Below are 22,931 nucleotides of genomic sequence, written 5' to 3'. Positions count from 1 at the left end.
GGAGGCAGGGCTTTCTACTCAGCACTGAGAGGAGGTGCTCCAGAGGATCCCAGCATCCCACCACACAGCCCACTGGAGCTCAGCTGGGTCTGGGGTCACTCAGCACCAAGGTCCTCCCCACCTCCTGCTTCCCCCTCCCCATGGAAACTTCATCTGCTCCAGATCAAGGCAATGTCATCAGCAAAAGGCTGGCAGGAACCAGCTCTTCCAAGTTTTCAGGAAAATGGTTCTTTCACAGGAAGCGCCAATTAACTGCAACCAAAACTGTTCTTAGGAACACACTAATTTTGAAATTTCAAACACAGAAAACTTAGACCAGAGAAATACTTTGTGCAAGAATGACACCTAATGCAAAGCATCCCCTTGGACCCACTGAGTCTTGCTAATCTGAGGCTGAACTTGTTCCTTTGCACTCTTTCATGGAGGACTCCACCAGGCTGGTCGCCCTTTTTGTGGGGGCAATTTTGGAAGTATTGGAGGGTTTTTTTGGAAAGAACATTTACTGCCCAGCCCTACCAATGCAACAGGCTCCTGCACACTTGCTAGTGGCTGTGATGAATATGCACTGGGCTGCAGCGAGACAGGCGTGTTGAGGATATTCCTGCCTGAAACCCATCAGATAGAGACTTAAAATTTTACACATAGAGAAGACTACTAAATCACAGGGACTCCTGGATGGACCAAGGGACAATGAGCCAGGGGGCTGGTTAAACCTGGTTTGCTACAATAATCTATTATGGTCCACATAAACACACCACTGAGCAGCATATGCTCAGCTGTCCAAGCACTGTGACCCTGACACTGGCCTCCCTTCCCTCTGCAGCCTTGCCTACCAGCCTCCAGCATCTCCACCTGCCTCATGCTGGTACCTGGTGCCTCGTGAGCAAGCAAAGCAATTAGCATTGCAGGCTGTGTTTGCCAAGTGCAGCAGTGAAGAGAAATCACCCCTCCTGAACATGTAAGAAAAAAGGTAAGCTCCTGAGCCACTCCATCAACTCTCAGCAGCAGGGATAGCAGCACGTTGTGGGGAGAGGGGGAGGGTTCACCAGAAGGAACTTGCCACCCCATTCATCATGGATGGGCTTTTGTTTTCTGCCCAAAGTCAGCTCCAGATGCACCGGAACAGGTTTCTGAAGTTCCAGGCAGGTGTGGGGATAACGATCCTCAAATTCACAGAGTAATTTATGCAACAGGGAAGCCCGGGAGTCAGCAGGGGGAGAAGCCCACAGAGCTGGAAGCAGGCAGAGAAGGGCATCTGCTAGAAAGGCTCTAGCAGTGCAACCCATACCCTGCTCTGCCAACATCCCCCAAACTGCATGAAGAGGAGTGCTAAAGAGCCAGCAGCTGGCAAAATTCCTACCATCTGGGAACCCTGGCTGCAGATGGTCTCCAGTGGGCAGAGAAGGGACCTGGATATTGCAGGGTCCCTCCCGGGCACTTGCCATGGTGCTGCAAGCCAGCGAGATGCAGGGAAAGCAACAGGCTGGGCCACCAAGTGGCAGGAGGAGGGCAGCAAATGTCAAGCTGCACCAGGTTTCAGTGGCAACAGCCCTGTGTATGAGGCAGTCAGGGTGAAGGTGGGAGCTGTGGATGAAGGAAAGCGAAGAGGAAGAGAAGGGCTGCAGAGCCAGGATGGTTATGTGGGTCCGTGTGCAGGGTAAGGTCCAGCTCTTAATGCTGGATAACAGAAGCAGCCATGAAGATGTCAAGGTTTCAGGAGGCTTTGGAGCCCAGGAGCCAGCCAAATAGTCACAGAAATACATCCAGTGAAGTCCCCAACAGAAGAAACCTGGGATTTAAGTGACCTCAGGAATAGCCTTACAGTAGCTCAGCAGACACACTCCTGCTTGCTTTGTCACACAGACAAACAGGCTTCCCTGGCTCCTTCCATGTGGGAGACGGCTCCACAGCTCAACATTTCTGCTTTTCCACTTCTCAGCATCTTCCCGGAGGTATCATGGTCCTCCTCAAACTCTGTCCTAACAAGGTTTGTGTCAGTTTTCTGCACAAGAAATACTCTACGAGATTTTGAAACATCAAGAAGTATGAGACTGCTTCTCATTGACAGCAGTTAGTCACCTCAGTTCAGCCTCCTGATTCCCCATGCAGGTGTTAGTACTCTCCCATTTAGGCAGTTCCTGGACAGCCTTTCAGCTTTACTAGTAGTTTTCTAAATCAAATGTTTTACTGGTGTCCACACAGGCAAAGTCTACTGCACTTCCTTAGAAAAATCAGTGATGTCATTGGGAAAAAAAACCCAAGAACACGTTACACAGACTCGTGCACAAGGACTTGATGGGCCCTCTATCTCTTCATGAGTCAAGTCAAGACTGGTTGCCTTTCTGAAAGATGCTTTAGCCAAAGACAGGACTGAATGTGAGGGTAATTCATATGCAGATTGATGTAAAACATCTCTTGGCTTGAATCTTTGAAACTTTGTATAACAAAGAGCATTGGCCATAAATCATAGCTTGCGAGGTTCATGTTGAACACAGGGAAAAGTTCCCTGACCGGTGGGGTGGTGCAACCCTGGGACAAGTCACTGGAAACGTGGGGAGATCTCTGCCTTTGGGAATGACCAGTAAGTGTCTACCCAAAGACATGGCTGCCCTGATGTATTGCTGGCAGTAGTCCTGCCATAAGTGGCAGGTTGGATGAGAGATCCAAGATGTTGAGATGCTACAATCTCCTGCCTTTTACTTCTATACTGGAAGACAACAAGAAATAGACATTCACAGCTTTTAAGACCTTGAAAGCTCATTCCAACTTTTCAAGGTGATTTCTGCATACGCTTTCCCAGGTTGTTGTTCCACAGACAAGTAATTCCTGACTGCAGCCAGCTCAGGGCAAGGCTGAGAGCAGCAAGAGAGAGAACAGGAGATGTTGAGTCCCTACTTGTGTCCAGAAGAGTGCAGGCCACTGCTGCGCATCCCTCTGAAGGAGGAAGCCAGCCAGATCTTCTGATGAAAGTGAGAAGATAAAAGCAAGAGTCCATGTGCCCCCGGCAATACAGTTCTCTCTCTGTCTAGCCTGCAGCATAACTAATGTGACAAGCAAACTGTAAGCTGGATGGCTGGTGAGAAGTGCTAATCCCTACCAACCTTATACCTTCACCTTGTCTGCTACCCTGGTTTCATTCCTTTCTCTCCTCACCTGACCCCTCCATGCCCCTGATGCATTTGGCAGTAAAGCTGATGGACCATGGCTGCAAGAGACTTTTTTTGGTTGAAGGTGAGGGAAATATTCCCCCTTCTGGCGCTCTGCACTTCCCAGGATCCGTCTCGCCTGTGCTGCATCACTCCTGGCTGAACGCCCTACCCTTGCATAACGGCCAGACTGGACTCAGTCCATTCATAGCACATTCAGAGCAGAGCAAAGCCATGGCCCATGTGCTAGTTTTGGACCACTGAAGCATTCAGCTGTCCTTGAGCTCACAGGCACCTCTGAGTCTTGTCAGGACAGTCCCATCCACTAAATACTGCCTGGTTGGGATGCAAGCCCCTGTGACAGCCACCATGAAACAGAAATTCAAACCCTAATGGCACAAACATGATGCACATGTGTGAGCTGCACATTTCCCCAGCCAAAGAACCGATTTCATGACATACTGCTGTGAAATGCTACCCAGAAAAATAATGCAAAAAATCCTAAGTTATCTGGATCCATAGAAAGGGAGAAGTGCCAGTTAACTCTGCCACTGCAGATGGTGCTCCTGATGGGTTTATCAGGAAAGTGTATTGGTTTCCTCTGTCACACACTAGCTGGTATTCACACTGTATTAGGTGTTCATGGCTCTTTTTGGCTCTGCAGCCAAGAGCCTCAGCCATCAGAGTAAATCCTCCCTTCTAATCCCATGTGACACAAGAGTCACTCACAAAAGGCATACGCTCCCAAAAATCTGGATGTTCTTTCCTCCATCACTAGGAGGTCTTAAATTTGTCTCTGGATATTCCAGATCCCAGAGCTTTTTCCGCCCTTCTCAGATCACAGAAGCCACAGTCCGTTATCAAGAGGTACCCTACCCATGCGCTATTTATGTCACCCCTGCCCAAGGAGCCCTTTCACTTGGTGACTTTCCCAGGGCACTCAGCCAGCCACAGTGTGGATGGGGCCTGCAAATCCTCACAGCACCAAGATCCCCCCCTCCACCTTCCCTAAAGAATGGCCAAAAATTAGCAAGCAGGGGCTGTGTGTTGTCACTAGCAAGAGGGTTGAAACTTGGCATGGCTTTCAATTAGTCAAGTGTCATTATCCCGAGTGCTGGGCCATGCTCAGCTCCTTGACCCCTGGCTTCTCTCCTGTGCCTTCCCTCTTGGGATGCTGGCATGGCTCTCAACCACCCTCTTGGCACAGATCTTTTGTTCCGGGATGGCTAAGAAAAGGCTTTTTAGTGGCACCTGATCTCTGAGCGATGGGCCACTAAATGATACGGCTTGTTTTCTTTAGTCACGTCATGGTCCCTTACGACTGGCTGTGCCAGACGGCAAGTCCTGGATCTCCCTCCTTGGAGAGTTGCTGAGCTTTGGGCAAGAGAAGCCACTCGGCTGCAGGATGCAATAGGCAGGCAAGTAGAGGGTGAGTCGGGAGATGTACAGCATGGAGCTGGAGGTCAAGAAGATGCCTGCTGAAAAGATCAGAGAGAAAACACAACCTAGCCTCAGAGGTGATAGAAGGTATTTCATAGGAAGGCAATGGAGACCATGCAGGGTTTGCTGGAAGGAGTAAACTCCAGTTGGCTGAAGACCGACTGGTGAGCAAAGAGGTGGTGGGAAGAGGATGTTTATTTCAAGCTATTTTTATTTCTATTCTGCTGGTCCCAGTCTTTTCTAATTTTCTATACTTTAAGAAAGGAAGCATCACACCTCCTGTTCTAACAAAATCCTGCCCTTTGAGATGTTGTCATGGTTTAAGCCCAGCTGGTAACTCGGAACCACGCAGCTGCTCGCTCACTCCCCCCACTTTTTCCTCCCCCCGCTCCCGGAGGGATGGGGAGGAGAATCGGAAGAATGTAACTCCCACAGGTTGAGATAAGAGCAGTCCAGTAACTAAGGTATAATACAAAACCACTACTGCTACCACCAAAAATAATAATGATAAGGGAAATAACAAGGGGAGAGAATACAATTGCTCAGCACCTGATGACTGATACGCAGCCTGACCCAAGCAGTGATCTGGGCCTTCTGCGTAACTCCTCCCAGTTTACATACTGGGCATGACGTGCCATGGTATGGAATACCCCTTTGGCCAGTTTGGGTCAGGTGTCCTGTCTCTGCTTCCGCCCGGCTTCCCCTCCTCCCTGGTAGAGCATGAGACTGAGAAAGTCCTTGGTCGGAGTAAACATCACTTAGCAACAACTAAAAACATCAGTGTGTTATCAGCACTGTTCCCAGGCCGAAAGTCAAAGACACAGCACTGCACCAGCTACTAAGAAGGAGAAAAAATGACTGCTACTGCTGAACCCAGGACAGATGTTAAACACCTTTGGTCTTTATAGGACACTCACTGCAAGATAAAGGTCCAGGAAATCTCCCTCCAAGCACAGGCTGGTGCTGGCTGCTCTCTTTTGACCAATCTTCTCCTAAGAAGAGAGGTGGCTTGTCCCTCAGGGCTCTTCTCTGCGCCATGATGCCTGGACTGCTCATTGTTTTGTTGGTGGGACTGAAGAGATGACATTACAGTGAAATGCAAAGGGCAAACCTGGATAGTCTAAGGCCAGCATCAACTTGGCCAATGCAGAATGTGAGGACATGGGTTGAGAAGGACAGGGCTTATGACAAGTGGAGAGAGCTGGCATGATAATGAAGACATTAAGGGTGAATTTAATCGCAGCTACAACTGCTTAGAGCTCCATTAAAAGAGGGTGGAAACTCACTCTTCCCAGCAGCGGTAGGTGATGCAACAAGGGGCACAAGCCACAAATCAGGCTGGAAATTATGAAAAGTCTTTCCCAGGAGGGTGACTTAGTCCTGAGAGAAGTTAGAGCGGTGAAGTTTTCCAAGACTCAGCTAGAAAAAGCTACAGCAGATCTACTGTTGGTGATAGTCCCATTGCAAACAGGAGGGTGAACCAAAGACCACAGATGTCCCTTCCACAAAACCTGATGGGATCCCATGGCCCAAATCAGGCATGGCAGAATGACTTTGTGGAATTAGCTCTTGTCCAAGTGGTTGATTTTTTTTTTTCCTGAACTCCGGAGTTCAGCAGAGCACACAGACTTCAACTGTGTGTGACACAACTCAGCATCAGCATCATCTACAACACATGAAATTAGTTTTAACCAAGGCTGGCACTCAGTGGGGACTCACACTGTGTCCAGCAAAATAATTAGAGACCTGGGAGATGATATAAAAACATGGCTGTCAAATTGTTCATAAAGTGTCCAAAATGGCAGAATTGGGAATGAAAACTTCTGTGCAGAGCAATGATCATGGCTTGATGGCTGAGCTCATGAAAACAATTACAAGGTTGTACTTGGGTTTGGAAACCAAAATGTAGGTCTTGCTTCCAGAATGGGAGACTGAATAGAGGGAAGCAACATCTGAAGGCAACAAGACAGAAGCCACCAGGGAGGTAAAGGCCTGCCCGCATGGCTAAGTGAGGTAGCACTTTACACTTGGATGTGTGAAGGGAACAGCGAGACCAGCAAGAACAGTAGTTTATCTGCAGCAGAGCTGCTACGGAGTACACTATCTAATTCAAAAAGTTATGATGAAGAATAAAGAAGTTTCCACAAAGATCCACATTCTGGAAAGCCACCTCATAGGAAGAAAGGATGATTCAGCTTTGTCTAATTATGCCTTAATATTCATTGATAGAAGCTACCCGCCACCTGTGTCTACATGAGGAGAAATATCTTAATACAACACCACAGAGCTAAATAAGTTATGTTGATGTAAAGGCCAATGTCAGTGAAATCCAGACCTTGTTGGAGAGGGGTACAGCAGTAATGACCATAGTTATCCTCCTCTGGCAGAACAAGATGAATGGTGTTTCACCTTCTTGATCTTCAGTTTTCCTTTTGGGATGACAGTCATCATCACACCTTCCAGCGCCACTCCTCCAGCCACACTCAGCAGGTGCCTGCTGGCTGCTCTGTTTTCTTACTTCTCATTTCTTACTCTCTCACAGCAGCTTTTTCCTGCTATGCTGAAGAATTTGTGATACCTGAAGGTGCTGATGCTGCTGGTGATGTGACATCTCTCCTCAGTCCTGAACTCACTGAGCACAGGTGGTGGCCCAACAGTGATCCATTTATCCCTGGGTGAACCTCAGCAATTTGGCCTTGCTTTGAACCACGACATCCCATCATGCATTAAGTCCTCTGCTCTTCTTCCTGAGATGGAGCTCCAGCTGGCTGCTCAACCCAAAGCAAACGCAGAGGGAGGCTGTAATGCCTCTTCCCCAGGCCCATCCCTTCCCTCCCTCTGCAGCTTTCCTCTCCCCACAACACCCTCCATTCTCCTGTCACAGCTCTTGCCTTTGTGTCTGCAGCTTCTCTTACCAACTGCTAATGATCTACATCAAGGCTGCCAGGCAGTGCTGAGTGTAAGCAGAAGAATTCAGAGCCTCTAATTACACAGGAATTAGCAAGCAGACAGTTACTGTTTAGTGCTAATGAATAGATACATTAAGAGAGACATCACACAGGTTGAGGAGTGTGAGCCCTGATAATAAAGGAGTGTCAAACAAGGAAAACACAAGGAGCAGGATCCAGGGGACTGAGAAGGATTCACCTGCAACTCAGCTCTCTGGTTTTGCTAATGTGGAAGTAGCCACAGGCAGTACATGAAGGTAACAAACACACCATACAACTGCAAAATGCAAAATCTGAGCATTAAATAACTCATCTGGGGGTGTGCAGAGCTCCTTCTGATCCCCAGGTAGCACTGCACCCACTCCATCCCCATCAGCCATCTCTGAAGGTAAAGGAACCTGCAACAGGTCACCATCCCAGACCCTCTCCTCTCTCCTCATCCTGTGGGACATGTTCCTGCTTGCAGCCAAACCACGGTTCAATGCTATGCTAAATCTGCCTTCAGGGCTTCTGATACAGTATTGAAAACATCGACTCTGGGACTCCCCAGCTAATTTAAGATCAGAGGTCGCTCTGGTGGTTAATGGGTGACCAAGACATGTTTGCAGGTTACCTCTGTCTTGGCACTCTGCATGCCCAATCAAGTGATGCCCATCTGCACCACCGTGGGTGCTTAACCCCAGACCACGCACATTGTGTCCCCTGCGGCTAGCACACATCATTGTCTCCAGGCAATTCAGTGGAAATGCAATCATTCACAACTGTCAAATTCAGTCTGAAAGGTCGTGTCATACCCAGGGTAGCCTGGGGCATGTTCACACAACCCCACAGATTTGCTGCAGCGCTCAGAGAGATCACAGAAACTTGCTTTCTCCCAGACATGCTTGTACCTTATTGACGTGCTTCCACCATTCAATCAGAGTAAGCAATGCCCCAGTGTGTGCTCCAGCTCCAGATGGCTTCCAGGTGTGCTGTGGAGAGCAGCCTCTGACCAGCAGCATCTTGGGGCATTCTACCACCAGCAGAGCTGCTGCCTGGGGGCTGCTGGTGCATCTTGCAGCAGCAGCACAACCAGCCACTCTGACACATCCCTCACCCCAGCAAAACCACCCTGCGCAGGGGGAGCATAGCAAACCTCCATGCCAGCACAGAGCTGCAGACCCCAAACGAAACCCTTTCAGCTCTCCTTCTTGGTGGTCTTCCCCAAGGTGACTCTGCAGTGGCACAGGACCTGGGGCAGACTTCCAGATGGTCATCATGCATATCCATCTCCTAGCCCCACTGCTGTGCAGATTTCCTTTGCTTTCACGGCCTGACTTGGCTTTCTTTGCAGTCAGAACAGAGATTGCAGCTTGTGTCAAAATGATGGAGCTAATGTTACCTTCCCTCCTTAGGAACCAGGAGCAGCAGCAGGGGCTGCAGCAAGGCTACCAGCAACAGTGAGCACTGCTGCTGTGTCTGCAACACACCCCACCTTTTCACTGAAATTAAGAGATATTTTTCACACCTCAGGCTGGGGCTTCATCCAGAAATTGCCAGGCCGATGCAATTTGGTCACCACCAATTTGCAGAGCAACCAACACCATGCCCCATCTCACCCCACCTCTTCAAGCTCTGTTCACCCCACAGGGTTTCACCCACTACCTCTCAACCAGTAGACTGACTGCTGCCCACCACCCCTTCCTGGAGAGGTCTGCTGGGAGACACGGGGCCAGGTCTTACCAGCCTGGTTGGTGGTGATGTTCACTGATGCAAACTGCGGGGAGAAGGGGCTCTGGTCGGTGACACCATTCACTGCCTGGATCTCGAAGGTGTACTGGGTGTGGGCCAGTAGGTCACTGATGTAGATGCGGGGCTCCGTCAGGCCCAGCTGGCGTGGAGCAAACTGCACGTTGTCCCCACAGCGTGTGCACGCCCCACGGCCAGAGCCGCAGCTCTTGCAGATGATGTTGTACACCAGGTCCTCCCGGCCGCCCGAGTCTCTCGGCGGGGTCCACTCCAGCATCAGGGATGTCTCATTCACACTGGAGATGACGGCCTGGGGGGCAGATGGGATAGCTGTAAAGGGAATAGACAGAAAGGTGTAAGAGCCAGAGCCCTGCTTATCACTATAGGACCATCTGCACCCCCTCCTCTTCCCCATCCCTGGACAGGACTCTGCAGGGGGCATGCGCTGAGCTGGATGCTTCTCTTGGTGTCACGGACGTGTGTAGCAAGCTGGACACCCAAAGTGGGAACAAAATCTGTCCTCTTAACCCAGGCTAATGCGATTATGTGGCATCTCTGGCAAAATTCACTAGTTATTTTTTGTAGCGTTTCTGACTTCTGCCCTTTGCACTTATGTCCTTCATGCCAAGACGCAGGTCTTCTCACCTGAGTACAGCCCTAGAGTGAAGTCATCCCACTTCCTAGAACAGCACAAAAGAACCCAAATTTCTGTCCTCTCTACACATGCAATGTTTGCAAGCACAGACTGTCCCAAGGTAAGAAAGATCCATGTCTGCAAGGCTCCTCTGGACAAGGTGCTCTGAGCCCCCACGACTCCTCCAAAATCCCATGAGGCAGATGCCTTTGGCGGATGAGCATCTCCTTTCCCAGCCACGTGCAGCCCCTCCCCAGTTGCCTAGAGACCACATACTGGTGCACGGCATGTCGATAGGATCGGCATCTGCCCGGTAATATCCATTTCGGCACACGCAGTTAGTGGCCCCTTCTGAAGTTGTGCGGCTGTTAATCGGGCAGTGGACGCATCCTTCATCCCCTTGGCTGGCCTTAAATGTCCCCGACGGGCAGCCTGGAAGAGAACCAAGAGCAGTGGTAAGCAGCGAGGACCGGGGCTGGCGGGGATGCCCGGAGCCTGGCAGTGCTACCAGAAAACACCCTTCGGGGCTCTGCAGAGACCGAAGCCAAAACTGACAATTTGAAGTAAACAAAGTGGAGAAGGAGCAGCTGGTTTTCAGGCTCTGAGGAGGCAGGAGCTGCTGCTTGTGCTGCCTGCAGACATCAGGTCCACATGCAGACATCTCCTCCTGCTATTCCGCAGCCATGAGGGCAGAGCAGGGTCCACACAGGGAATCTTACAAATGCAGAGGGGACTTTTAGCCATTGCCACATAAGATGCGAACAGCGGTACCGAGTCAGACCACGGTCACCAACAGCGACCACCCGAGGAGCAGGGCACAATCCAGGCACATGCACTGCCCATGATACCTCCCCACCCTCCAACAGCCTGTAGCCCAGGGAGTTTCTAAGAGGCAGGCTCTTTGCATTTAACATCTCTTGGGGGATGTTTCTTCCATTGAGTTTGCCAGTCCTTTTTTTTTATTCCATGCAAATGTTTTGCACCTGTTTTATCCTGCAGCACAGACCCCCAGGGTGCAATCACATGCTGCATGAAGGAACTGCTGCCTTCTGCTTGGAAGCTGCCATTTCATTTGATGCAACCTCACACCTGCAGTGGCAATGAACACTCAATCACCATCCACCTTCTCCATGACCTCTAGGATTGCACAAACCTCTGTCATGCCTCAAGCAAGCTGCATAACAACATTCATTATTTTATTCTCTACTCTTTTCCCATAATTAAGTCTCCAAATTATTTTTTAACCACGAATGTATCAACTGGACTACTTATTGTAGCCCCAGGGTCTCATTCCTGAGAGACATTGGGCCAATTCAGCCTATCTCTGTGTGTGTTTGTGTGAAGTTTGGGGTTGTTATTCTCCTATTTGCGTCACCTCAAGTCTATCGAATTCCAACTACCTTCTCATTCCCCAGTCACACTGTCTCATAAGGTCCTTTTGCAACTCTCCACAGCCAGTCCTTGTCTTTGCTACTTGGTATCATAAGCAAATTGTCACTTTTGCCATGACCAGCAGCAGCGTGGTGGGGTCTACCTCCACTGGGGCTCAGATCTCTAAGCCACTCAGAGATGAAGAAGATGCTCCAATAGCAACAGTAGCTCAAATATATGTGTGTTCAGCCATGCAGGGTTGGTGAGGGTGGCATGGGACATGCACTGGGCCTACAGCAGATGAGTGTTGAAGGCTGGACCACGATGTGAAATACAGTATTAACAGATACGGCACAGGTAGCTAAAAACATCACTGCAAAGCTTTAACCACCACAATGTCCATTCCAAGTCAGGGGATCACCAACGCCATAGCACAAGCTTGGCTTTAAGCATTTATCTGCACGGCTCTCGGTGATTACTCTTGGTTGTAAGCTTCTGCCGCTGTTAATTTCATATGCAGCACAAAGAGCCTGAGGGTTGGCAGGTGGTTTCTGCACTGAAATGAGTTAAACAAACTTCTACTTCAGTTCGCTGCCAAGGCGTTCAGGAATGAGGAAGATCAGAAGAACAGCCTGGGAAACACATGCACTCAGGGTTGCTGTAAGCAAGAGAAGTACTGAGAAGTAGCTATTTTTTTCTTTGGGGGGCGAGGGAGGGAAGAGGAGGGGCCAGTTTACATCTCCCTTCCTTCAACATTATCTTGAGTTTCCAATGAGAAAAGCTCTACAGAAAAACACCATCAGCTTTCCTGCTTGCAAAATCTCTCCTGCCTCCTACAGTCAAAGGAACTGCTGAAAAACTGGCTTCTCCTCAGGTTCCTGGATCCCTCCACCCTCGCTGTCCCCTATCAGCCATGCATTTGACTCTATTTCTGACCCTATTCCCAGCATGTCCCTTGGTAGAGACCCATCTCAGAGGGTGTTAAGCTGTTGGGAGAGGTGATGGACACGTAGTTCTCTGTTATAGAGAAGTGATGTCGGCTCTGTAGCGGAAATGATAACAGGGTCCAGGTACTAATACCAGTTTTTGAAGCATGTTAAGACCAACACACAAAATTGCCCTAGTCCGACATCCAGGGTGAAATACACGGTCATTTGATCAAAGACATTTTAAGACATGGGCCTCTTTTAGCTTCTTGAGGCTTATTTTAAAAATAACAAGTTTCCTGTAAGGCGGTTTCTGCATCAAGATAGAGATACATCAAAAAAGTGCCGCCGCTGAGATTTAGTAACTGGCCCCAAGAGATAAAAAACATTCTCCAGGTTTGGCCTGGCACAGGCCGATGGCTGCAGCTTAATACTTCCGCATCTTCTGCTCTTCGAGCAGGGCAAAAATTGAGGGCTGAATGATTCCTCACCAAAACCACCAAGCTGGGATGCTAAAACTCTTTGCATGTGCCACCAAAACATGGCCAGAAGTTTTGGCAACTTTCTTCCTCCCCAGGATGTCCTGCGCACTGATATGGGATAAAATAATCCAGGAAAATCTGAACTTTTCCAAAGACAAACATTCTGAAATCATGCTGAAAGTCAAGAAAATCACTGAAATATGACAAAAAGTTTTTTTGTTTTTTTTTTTTTTTTTCCCTTGCAACTAATGACAACTTCCAGAAGTAAAATAAACAAACATATTTCAAAACTCTTTTGTTCCCTTCAGGTCTTCCTTGGAGTGAGAAAACAGCTTTTAATTTGGAATCCACCCAATTTCTTCTTTCCAGAGTAAACAGCAAATCAAACCTGAAATCTTCACAGAGGGGCTAAACCGCCTCCTGTTTGAACAGCCTGGATGTTCTCACCACTTGCTAGAAGACACGAGGACACCTCAGTTTTCTGCCCCAGGTGGAGACAGCAGCTTTGGGTCATGCTGCTTCCCCTTAGACTTGCAACAAGGGTAGAGGCAGAGCATCCCTAGAAACTGCTGCTTGGGAACAGGGAACTGAAACACTGCAAGCACAGAAATTTTTACTTTGTCAGAGCATCCTTCATCCCAGGAGGGTGATTACGATGGCAGTGGTTTTGGCCCTACCATTAAAGCAGGGAGGATTTCAGCTCCCCAAGTGGTGGGTTCCTGCATCTCCAGCACCAATCAGAGGATGCTAATAGGGGCTCACAGGAAACATATGGACCTTTAATTGCCTCACTGCTGCATAAAAGCATGGATGGCTGCCTCACTAGAGCACAGCTTGGAGACAGCAGCGGGTTTGCTAAGAGCACTGACTGTAGCGCTCTCAAACAAGATTTGGAGCACCTCACCAGTGCCAAGTGCCCTTGTTTCCCACCCACCCATTCCCAGGGCACAGAAAGGTGGTCATGCCTGGGAAGGCACATGCTCAGGGAAGGGAATGCCATAGACAAGAACCCATGAACAGTCCTACCCTCCCCTGCAGGAGGACCACACCACAGATCTGGGAGGGAAGGCCACTTCCATAGCATCTGCCGCTGGAGGCAGCGCTGGCACGAGGCTTCCAGCCCTTCTTCCAATAGCACTGCCTTCCCCATGGCAGCTTGGTGGAGAAAGGCATCCCCGTAGCTCAGTCTGAAGGAAAAGCCTTTGATGAAATGTGCAAGAGGGGCCACAGAGAGGTTCGCTGCCTTTCTCTAGCCAACTTAATCCAGTGTGAGCTGAGCAGTCTCCAATCTCCTCTGCATCAAAAACTGCCCCGGCCTTCAGAGCCCACCCCAGACCAGCTCTGCAAAGAGCTCAGAGCAAACAGCTCTCTCTTGCAATAAAGGTTTCCAAAATGGCACTGTCAGTCTGTGCTAATGACTCTGAAGAAGCGCTCTCCTCGGCTCCCTTTGCCTGGCTTTTGCTTCTCCTGGCAGCAAGGCTCCTTCCACTTGAGCAGGGCGTTTTTAACGGCTGATGGAAAACAGGCAGCCCTGGCTCTGTCAGTTGGGATCCGCCAAGAGTCTTAAATCCCCAACCTTATCTCCCGGCTGCCTCTCTTCTCCCTTGGGGCTGGAGGCAGGGGGCAGGCAGGCTGGCGCTGCAGCCCGACACTGGCAGTATCCCTGGAGCTGGTTTCCTCAGCCAACATCCTGCCTCTTGCCCTCCCCTGTGCTTTGGCTCTCCCACAGCCCTCCCTGCTCCCACTGGCATCCAAATCACATCGCGAACCCTGCATAAGCCTCTGGCTCCCTTGGCCATGTGCCACGGGACTCCTCCTGCACTGACCCCACACCAAGTGGGTGCCAGAAATTTGCTCTTGTAAAGAAAACGTGTCCTGGGCCACACAAGGAGGAGCGTGGCCAGCACCTCGAGGGAAGTGTTTTCCCCTGCCAGGCACTGGGGATGCTGCCACAGCTAGTTCGTGGTTGCCCAGTTCAAGGGCAGCATGAGGAATGAGAGTCCAGTAGAGGGTCACCAAATGGCCAGCCCTGGGACACAGGGCATACAAGCAGAGGTGGAAAGAGCTGGGATGGCTTAACTGGGGTAAGGGGGGGCAACTAACTGCAGCTGCAGCTATTTGGGGGCAGATGCAAAGAAGACAGACACAAACACTTCTCAGAGTGCCAGACTCTGCAACAAAGGACAAGGACCACAAGTTCAGATGGGGCATCAGGAAAAGCTCCTTCTCCAAAGAATAGTGCAGCTCTGGGACAGGTCACAATGGTGCATCTCCTTCCTTGCAGGAGAGTCAGATAAACACTGTGGCTGTCTTGAGCTCATGCTGATGGCAGTCCTGCTGCAAGCAGGAGGCTGGACCCCAGAGCCTCCTCCACCAGCATTTCTAGGTCTCTACTGCTCGTGGTGTGTGTGAGAGTATTTATGATGTTGTCCAGTGCAGAAATTATGCCCAACCAGCTCTGAATTTACCCCTTTTTCCTTTCATCAACCATGCCCTTCTTCTTGCAAGATGAGGCGGGTGTTGTAATAACATAATCACTTTTCCCATATTCTTCTCCCTTCTGCCCCTCACGCCTTGACCCTTACGTTCTGCATGCAAACAGGTCTCACTTTGTCTCACCTATAAAAGTTGCCCATTCTCTGCCTGTTCCTTTCCCCAGGCCTTCACACGATGGTGTTTGTCACCTTAGCAGAAGTCTGGTCTCTGGACAACCCAAAGGAGCAATGCTGCCCATTGCCTTTGGATCTGCTTACACTTCTGCCACAGCATCTTCAGTCTGGACATTTTAGTGCTGGAGGGAAGAGGACTCAATCCTGCCTTGCAAGGCTGCAGTGTAGGAGGCAGGTGGTAAAACCCAAGCTCCTTGGCCTTCACATTGGAGTTGGCTGCTAGAGAGGATCTTGGGACCTCCAAGTGGCCACATCTCTGCACTCATCCTTCCTGGGGCCACACAGGTCCTCCAGTTTCCCTCCTGATAAATTTAATTAACAGCCTACACTGTTACCTCATACTTCAGATAAGCAATTAATTCCATTGCCAGGTGCTGTCATTGCCAACAATTCTGACAGCATTTGGAGAGCAGAGAAATACAGAAGGGAAAACAGGGTTAAATGAGATTAACTGAAGGGGAATGTGCTCAGCCGACTTCTGCGATGTGGATTAAAGAGTTGTCAGTAAAGAAAGTCACAATACAAATGTTCCTGTTTAACCCAGTCATTCTCCCCAAGATAGAAATCCAAGCAGGTGACACAGGCCTGCAAAAACATCCTCCAGTTACTAGTGGCTTTTAGATAGGTCCCCATGCCATTGCCTGGACCAGCCTCCTGCACCTCACCAGCAACTGGAGATCAGCTGGGTCACATCATCACCCCAGCACACAGGTACCACCTCACAGGCGGTGGTGCCAGGACTCCAAAACCAACATCCCATACAACAGTGCTCTCCACAGGTGCCCTCCAAGCGACCTCATCTTCCTCCTGGCTTCAGCCCAGGGCTCCTTCAGGCACAACTTCCTTGGAAGTGCCCCAGACAAGGATTTCCATGCTGCACCTTGCCTGTCTGCAGCTAATCAACACCTGCACGATGTAAGAGGTCACCTCTTATTCCCACCATCATCCAACCTTTCACTTGGTCCATGGGCAGGAGCACAGGGGCAGCAGTGGGTCAGCATGGGGCTGTGACAGGACCTTAGTACTGGGGCGTGACAGAGGTTTGGAGAGGACTGGGCAGGGCAGAGTAATGCCCTGTTTTGGGAGCTCCCCAAAAGAGCATGCTGTGAAGTCCTGCAAGGGACAAATAGTCCCCAGCCTCCTAGCCAGACTCTGCTCAGCCGAGCCCAAACAAGCTCCAAAGACCAGGAAAACTGCATAGCCCTTCTGGACACTATGAAACTGACAGTGGTCATCACAAGCTGATCCTGCCTGGGCCAAGGCAGTCACAGTTGCCTGCTCTCCTGCAAGAGCACCACCAGCCTGCCAGCCAGGACCACGCCGGGCAAGGAGCAGCCTCACCCAAACCCTTGCAGCTCTCAACTAGAGCCTACACACCAGCAGCAGGGCTGAGCCCTTGTGCTGGGGGCTTCCCAGCAAATCCCCCTGCAGCTTCCCAGGGTTCTCCAGGTCATGTCCCCGCAGGCACCCTCAGAAGTGCAAGCAGCTGGCAAGGCAGATGAGGCACCAGTGGGCTCCACACCTGCAGCCCCCTTGCTGACCGGCTCTGGGCGGCACATCCATCAGCGGGACGGGATTTGGCTGTCAGGGAGACGTGCCTGGAATTTTTTACCTGCCCAGTCAGCTTGGTTCAGCCTCCCTAACCCATCAAGGGGACTCTTAAAGAGAAATGGAAAGCTTTCTGACCCTACCTGAGCACTGGGGTACTGCCAACATCATAGAACATAGAATCACAGACTGGTTTGGGTTGGAAAGGACCTTAAGATCATCCAGTTCCAACCCCCTGCCATGGGCAGGGACACCTTCCACTAGAGCAGGTTGCTCCAAGCCCCTGTGTCCAACCTGGCCTTGAACACTGCCAGGGATGGGGCAGCCACAGCTTCTCTGGGCACCCTGTGCCAGTGCCTCACCACCCTCACAGTAAAGAAATTCTCCCTTATATCTAACCCGAACTTCCCCCGTTTCAGTTTAAAGCTGTCGCCCCTTGTCCTATCACTACAGTCCCTGATGACGAGTCCCTCTCTGGCATCCTTGCAGTCCCCTTCAGACACTGGAAGCTGCTCTGAGGTCTCCACGCAGCTTCTCTTCTCCAAGCTGAACAGCCCCAATTTTCTCACCCTGTCTTCATATGGGAGGTGTTCCAGCCCCTGATCATCCTGGTGGCCTCCTCTGGACTTGCTCCAAAGGCTCCATGTCCTTTTTATGTTGAGGACACCAAAAATGCACACAGTGCTGCAAATGGGGTCTCACTAGAGCAGTCAAGGGGCAGGATCACCTCCTTCGACCTGCTGGTCACATCCCCAGAGTACAGATGGCAAAGACCATAATCTAGCATTTCCCCTGCTAGAGGCACTCAGCAGACACCCAAGGGGAAAGGACTTCCCTACTGAAAGGAGACATGGAGCTGTATGTTCATCACGCTGCTGTAGGCCACGGAGACTGCAGCCCCAAAGGCACAGTTCACAGCTCACTTCCAGAGGCCAGCATCCCTGAGTGAAGCCAAAACTAGATGGTAAGTTTATAGGTTAGGAGCACAGCTCTGCCGGCAACAGATGCTTTGGACATCCTCACTCCTGCAGACACCCAAAGAACACTCTAGGATGTAGCTCCAAGACCAAGCTCAGCAACCAGCGGTGCTCTCCTGAAGCATGACACCCACCACCCAAGGGATGCTGCGTGCTATGAGCAATCCCAGTCCAGCATATGGGGTGATCAGGATGCTGCCAGCACCCGTACAGTCCAAACTCAAACCCTTGCCTTTGTGGCTTGGCACGCACAAAGGCACTTAGAGCTTCAGGTGCTGGAAAAGGGCATTGCCCCTGGAGCCCTGAGGCAACTCACAGGGAGTGATGCCAGCCAAGGTGCCATGCCACGAGGTTGTTTCTGTGGAGTGACGCGCTAGCAGATACACCAAATGTCACACTTGTGTTATTCAGCCTCTTTTCTTCTGGTGCAGAGGATGGACTGATGTGTTTTCCAGCCTATGACTGAAAGACTGCAGGGTTTTTTTTGTTTCACTTTAGATTCTTTATTTTGATATTGTAAAAACTGCTTTCCAGGCAGGCAGCATGTCCTCTTTCAATGGATGTAAACACTGCAGCGCTGCATACTGCAAGAGTGGCTGTTTGAACCTTAAATCAGCTTTCTTCAAGCGGTCTCCAGAAGAATTTAGGACTTTCACATTTTGTTACTTTGGTCTTGTTTAAATGTTTCCTAAAGCTTCTGCCTGGGAGAGCTCTGCCTCCAGAGAGTGGTACGTTAACCATTACAGGAACAGCTCCCAACCTTTTAACACAGGCAAAAGAAGCAAACCAAGCAAGCAAGTGGTGACATCAAAGTTGCACTGATGGAAACCCCCTAATCCTATAAACCCTTCCTGCTTTAATTGGTGTTAAAACAAAGATAATCTTATCTCAGCCCTATAAAAGAAGGGATAGGATGTACTCTCTAAAAGCCCCTCTAAAAGCCCTCATAAACTTGACAAACATTCCATGTTTTGAAACTGAGGAGAATGGCTTTAATCCTAAAGGAAACATGAAAGTAAAAAGGGAGCTTTCCCTGGACAAGAGCCCTTCAGGACCGCCCTCTTGGTCCTGGTGCAGACCTGGGGTCACACTGCCTCCACCATGGGGCTGCCGGGAACGCGCGCGCATGTCACCAACACCAGAAACAGGGACCAGTGCAGGCAGGAACCATCCGGTGTCGGCATGTGTCCCGGTGCAGGCAGAGCCCAGATGAGGTGCCCAAGTGGACTTGTGCCTCCACCTCCAGGGACTCCAACTACATCTGCGGCTGCTCAGTGTTTTCATCTGCAAACCGTCTGTCTCTACCTAACTCCCTTATCCCAGATGCTGGAGGAGCAGGTTTCACAGTCAGGGGTGCAGAGACCAGGTCTCTGAAGGACAACCCTACCTAACCCAAAGGCCCCAACCTCTACAGCCAGCGTGCTGAAGTGTTGACAGCACTATTCCTAAATTGCTCTGACTTGACTTCCCACAGCATCAGCACCAGAGCCATTCCACTCTGTGTTCTCCTCTCCACCTCCAGCAGGCAGTTTGCAGACCCCCTCTAGGTGCAGCTCCCAGGGGAGCCTTTCCAGGGCACTAACAGGTTTTCCAGGTGGATGTGGGGGTGGCCAGGAAAACTCAGAGTGGGCATGCTTAATCATTACATTTTAATGCTGCTTAGCACCCAGTTTAGACAAGTTTAAAACACGCCAGCTGGTTAAGTGCCAGCAGCCGCTTTCCAGATGACAACATTGTTCTTTGTCAGCCCTAGGTGCTGAGTGGAGCTGGCATAAGGGCTGAATAAGAATGGCTAGTTATGGTGGTTTAAATCACTGGGGGTGTAGCTGCATAGGAACTTTCCTTCCCAGCCTGCAGTGAGCAGAGCAGATGCAGGCAGGCAGCACTGCCTGGGAAGGGAGGTCACACACCTCCCACGGTGGCTGCACGCCGTCCACCTTCACATTCCAAAATGCTCCCAAGTCTGCTTACATGCTTATGAAGGGCAAAACCCAAGGAGAACCAGCTCCCAACTGCTCTGGCACTTGGCAGGTGTGCATGAAGCACTATTCCAGTTTGGGGTTCCCCAGTGCAAGGCAAATACGGGAGCAGCACCATCGGCAGCCACCAGGACAGATCTGGGCTGGAGCACATTGTGGGCAAGAAAAGATTGAGGGTCAGAGCCTGCAGAAGAGAAGGCAAAGGAGAGACCTTACTGCTGCATTCGGTGACCCAACAAGAGGGTGTAAGGAAGATGAAGCCAGACCCTCAGAGGTAGGAAGCTTGAAGCGGCACATGGGAAATTCCAGCTTGACACAAGGAGAACATTTTTCACCATGTGGGAGGTCAGTCAAGCATTGGAAGGAGGGCTCAAAAAGGTGCAGGGATCTACATCCTCAGAGACAGTCAAGACCTGTTCCAAGGGACTAACATGCTTTCCTGCCACTCTAGCTGCCCATCACCAATAGAGCTTCCACTTCGCAAGCTTCTGGATTCCCAGCTTGCTCCCTGCTTGATGAACCACCACGTCCTGGATGAGCATATGAGCACAGTGAATGGGGTTACGCAAATGAGCTGCTGGCCTGAAGGCAAAAAAGAGCCACTTACACCAGGAGCACAAAGGTCAAGCAGTTGTTTGAAGGAGCAGCCTGGGGAAAAAACTCACTTTTTCACTTTTTGCTTAAATTTACAGAGTTTGCGAAGTCAGTCACAGTCGAAAGTGATGGTCCTCTTCCCCAAAACAGAGTCCCTTGTTGCTGTCACCACGCACACCCCATGGACCACTGTGCCAGCATGTGACTCCAGCTCTGTTTCAGCAGTCCATCTGTCCCTGCCACCTGTGATTCACTCACGTCTGAACAGGCACAGTTCTGGCCCTCAAACATCTTCGAGGCTTCCCCAACGACCAGAGCTGAAGCAGCAATGAGCTGCTGCCGCAACGTAGTGCAGTGGACTTTGAAGCACCAGGTTTTCAGCCTATAAAGGGAACTGCGAGAAGAAACCAAAACTGCTGTACCTCCAGGCACCTGATCTGCTGAAAAGCCAGGGCTCCATTGAAACACTGTGTTCCAGAGGAGAGGAAGGATGTACAGACAGCTTATGAGACCTCCATCCCTGCAGGGGCAATACCAGCTTTAAGCCAGGGTTGGAGAAGGAATGTTGGGACTGGAAGGTTGACCATGAGCCATTTCTCCTCCCCTAGAGGGCACAGCTAGAGCACTGGGGTCTGTCACTGCACCCATCCCCATTTATACAGCCTGTCTGCCTGCAGTATTATTTAGAAGCAATCAGAATGCTATCTGAGCACTGCTGATAAAACAAAACACAAAAATTATTGTAACCAGAAGGATTTGCAACGGGGAGAGAAGGTTTTTGAAGCATTACAACCTGAGTGCTAGAAATTTTGGAAATGGCAGGAATAAAATCACGTGAATAGCGCCCCCACCCCTTCCCAGCTCCCAAACTTTGGTGCATATGTGTGTGATCATGGCACAGGACAGACGGGACTTGGGAGAGCACTGGCTGCTGTGGTAACTGGCAGCTGTTGGGCTCATGGGCTCATGGGCGCTCATGGGCTGTCACTGAGTGAACCCTCAGCAGAAAAGAGGGAAGTAGGAAGAAAGATAAAAGCAGAGCAAACAAAACCTCTTGAGAACAGATCATGTTTCCCCTTATTTGATAGGGTTTTTGGAACATGTGAGGATGGCTGTGTGGCAGGTTCATTCCCTGCTGGCATTGCCACTGTGTTCAGGGTTCTTGATGCCCAGGATGTGATTTGGACATCCAGGCTGCTGTGGGTTTGCAGCCTCATCTGAGGTCAACTTGTCCATCACCATACCAGGGGACAGTAAGATCTTAACCACACTGCTATGGTTTCACCCCAGACATGTTCAACCTTTCTTTCTACTGACACGCCAGGCACTTTCTGTGCTGAACCAGGCACTCAGAGGCCGGGCAGAGAGCACAGAAGTACAAGAAAGGAAGCCATGGCTCTGTAATACACATGTATTTTTGATAGGTAGCTGGCAATATGATGCAGGGTTGCACAATGAAGTATGAGCACAGAAAACTACCAAAACCTCCAACTCTCTCCATCCTGCACACTAACAGCAGCGTGGACATACCATGTGCCAGGGATGTGCATGTGAAAGTTGAAGTAGGGATTTTATATATTATTTTCTAGGAAATCCTTTATAAAGCCTCCCTACTTTGCACATCTGTAACAACAACTGCAATTCATCACTGAATAAATACCCAGGAATAATTGCCGCCATCGGCATTCTCTCTGTACTCAATGCGTTCATTTGGTAGTGGTGTCTGTGCAGCACCGAGGGGTGTGAGGGATCAACATCAGAAGGAGAAGGTTGAACCCCAGGTCCCCTGGCTCTCATTTCACTGATAACTTTCTCTGAATGGATGCCCTGTTGAGGGAAAAGCAGCAGCAAATAATTATCTGTCTATATCCATCAGGAGCAGTATTGTATGGCAGGACCTGCGAGCCAAGCATGCACATCAGAAAACACAGATGGGAAGAGGCAATTTTCAACAGCTCGTAATTCCCCTTATTTTGATGGAGTTTGCCTGCATCCATCAAAATGCACCTTCCACACCTGAAAGCTCTCTTCCACCAGATTTCATACTTCCATACTCTCAGATTTTCATACTCCCACTGGAAAGCAGAGAGGCCTTGGAAAGGCAGTGCAAGCAAACCTGAGATGGAAAAAACGTGAGGTTGCTCAAACAAAAGGTTGGGATTATGATGGCTGGTTTCAGATGCATGAAAGTTGAACTCAGCTCCTGCCTCTGTGCATTTAAAAGTAACTCCCAGTAAATCAGGGGTCTTCCCTAGCTTCCCAGATTGCCAGGGCTCTCCCACTGTGCTTGAGGGCTTGTTGCCAGCACTGGGCATGCAGCGTGAGCATGGAACATGTTCCCAGAGATGCCAGCAAAACCACCAAGGACAGAAAGTACAAACAAACCACTGTGAATAATAACCAAAATTGCCTCAAAAGAAAAAAAACCCAAAACCAAGACCAAAACACAATGACAATCAAAACTGTTGCTGCCCCCAGAAAAATGCTAG

At 50.1% G+C, this 22,931-nt stretch overlaps 1 protein-coding gene across 4 annotated transcripts in view; it reads right to left on the bottom strand.

The window, feature by feature from the left end:
* The window catches only part of EPHB2 (EPH receptor B2), a 142,049-nt gene that overhangs the window by 47,040 nt on the left and 72,078 nt on the right, over positions 1–22,931 (bottom strand). For all 4 annotated transcript variants that reach the window (XM_030507713.1, XM_030507714.1, XM_030507715.1 and 1 more), the window contains exons 4-5: positions 10,173–10,328; positions 9,257–9,592 (exon numbers count right to left, since the gene is read on the bottom strand). In XM_030507713.1, the coding sequence (XP_030363573.1) occupies positions 9,257–9,592; positions 10,173–10,328 (492 nt within the window). The remainder of the gene's footprint in view (positions 1–9,256; positions 9,593–10,172; positions 10,329–22,931) is intronic.

Source organism: Strigops habroptila, chromosome 16 (assembly GCF_004027225.2).
Source record: "Strigops habroptila isolate Jane chromosome 16, bStrHab1.2.pri, whole genome shotgun sequence".
Lineage (NCBI taxonomy): Eukaryota > Metazoa > Chordata > Aves > Psittaciformes > Psittacidae > Strigops > Strigops habroptila.
The sequence above is the reverse complement of the archived record's forward strand: the minus strand, read 5'-3'. Positions and strand labels throughout refer to the sequence as shown.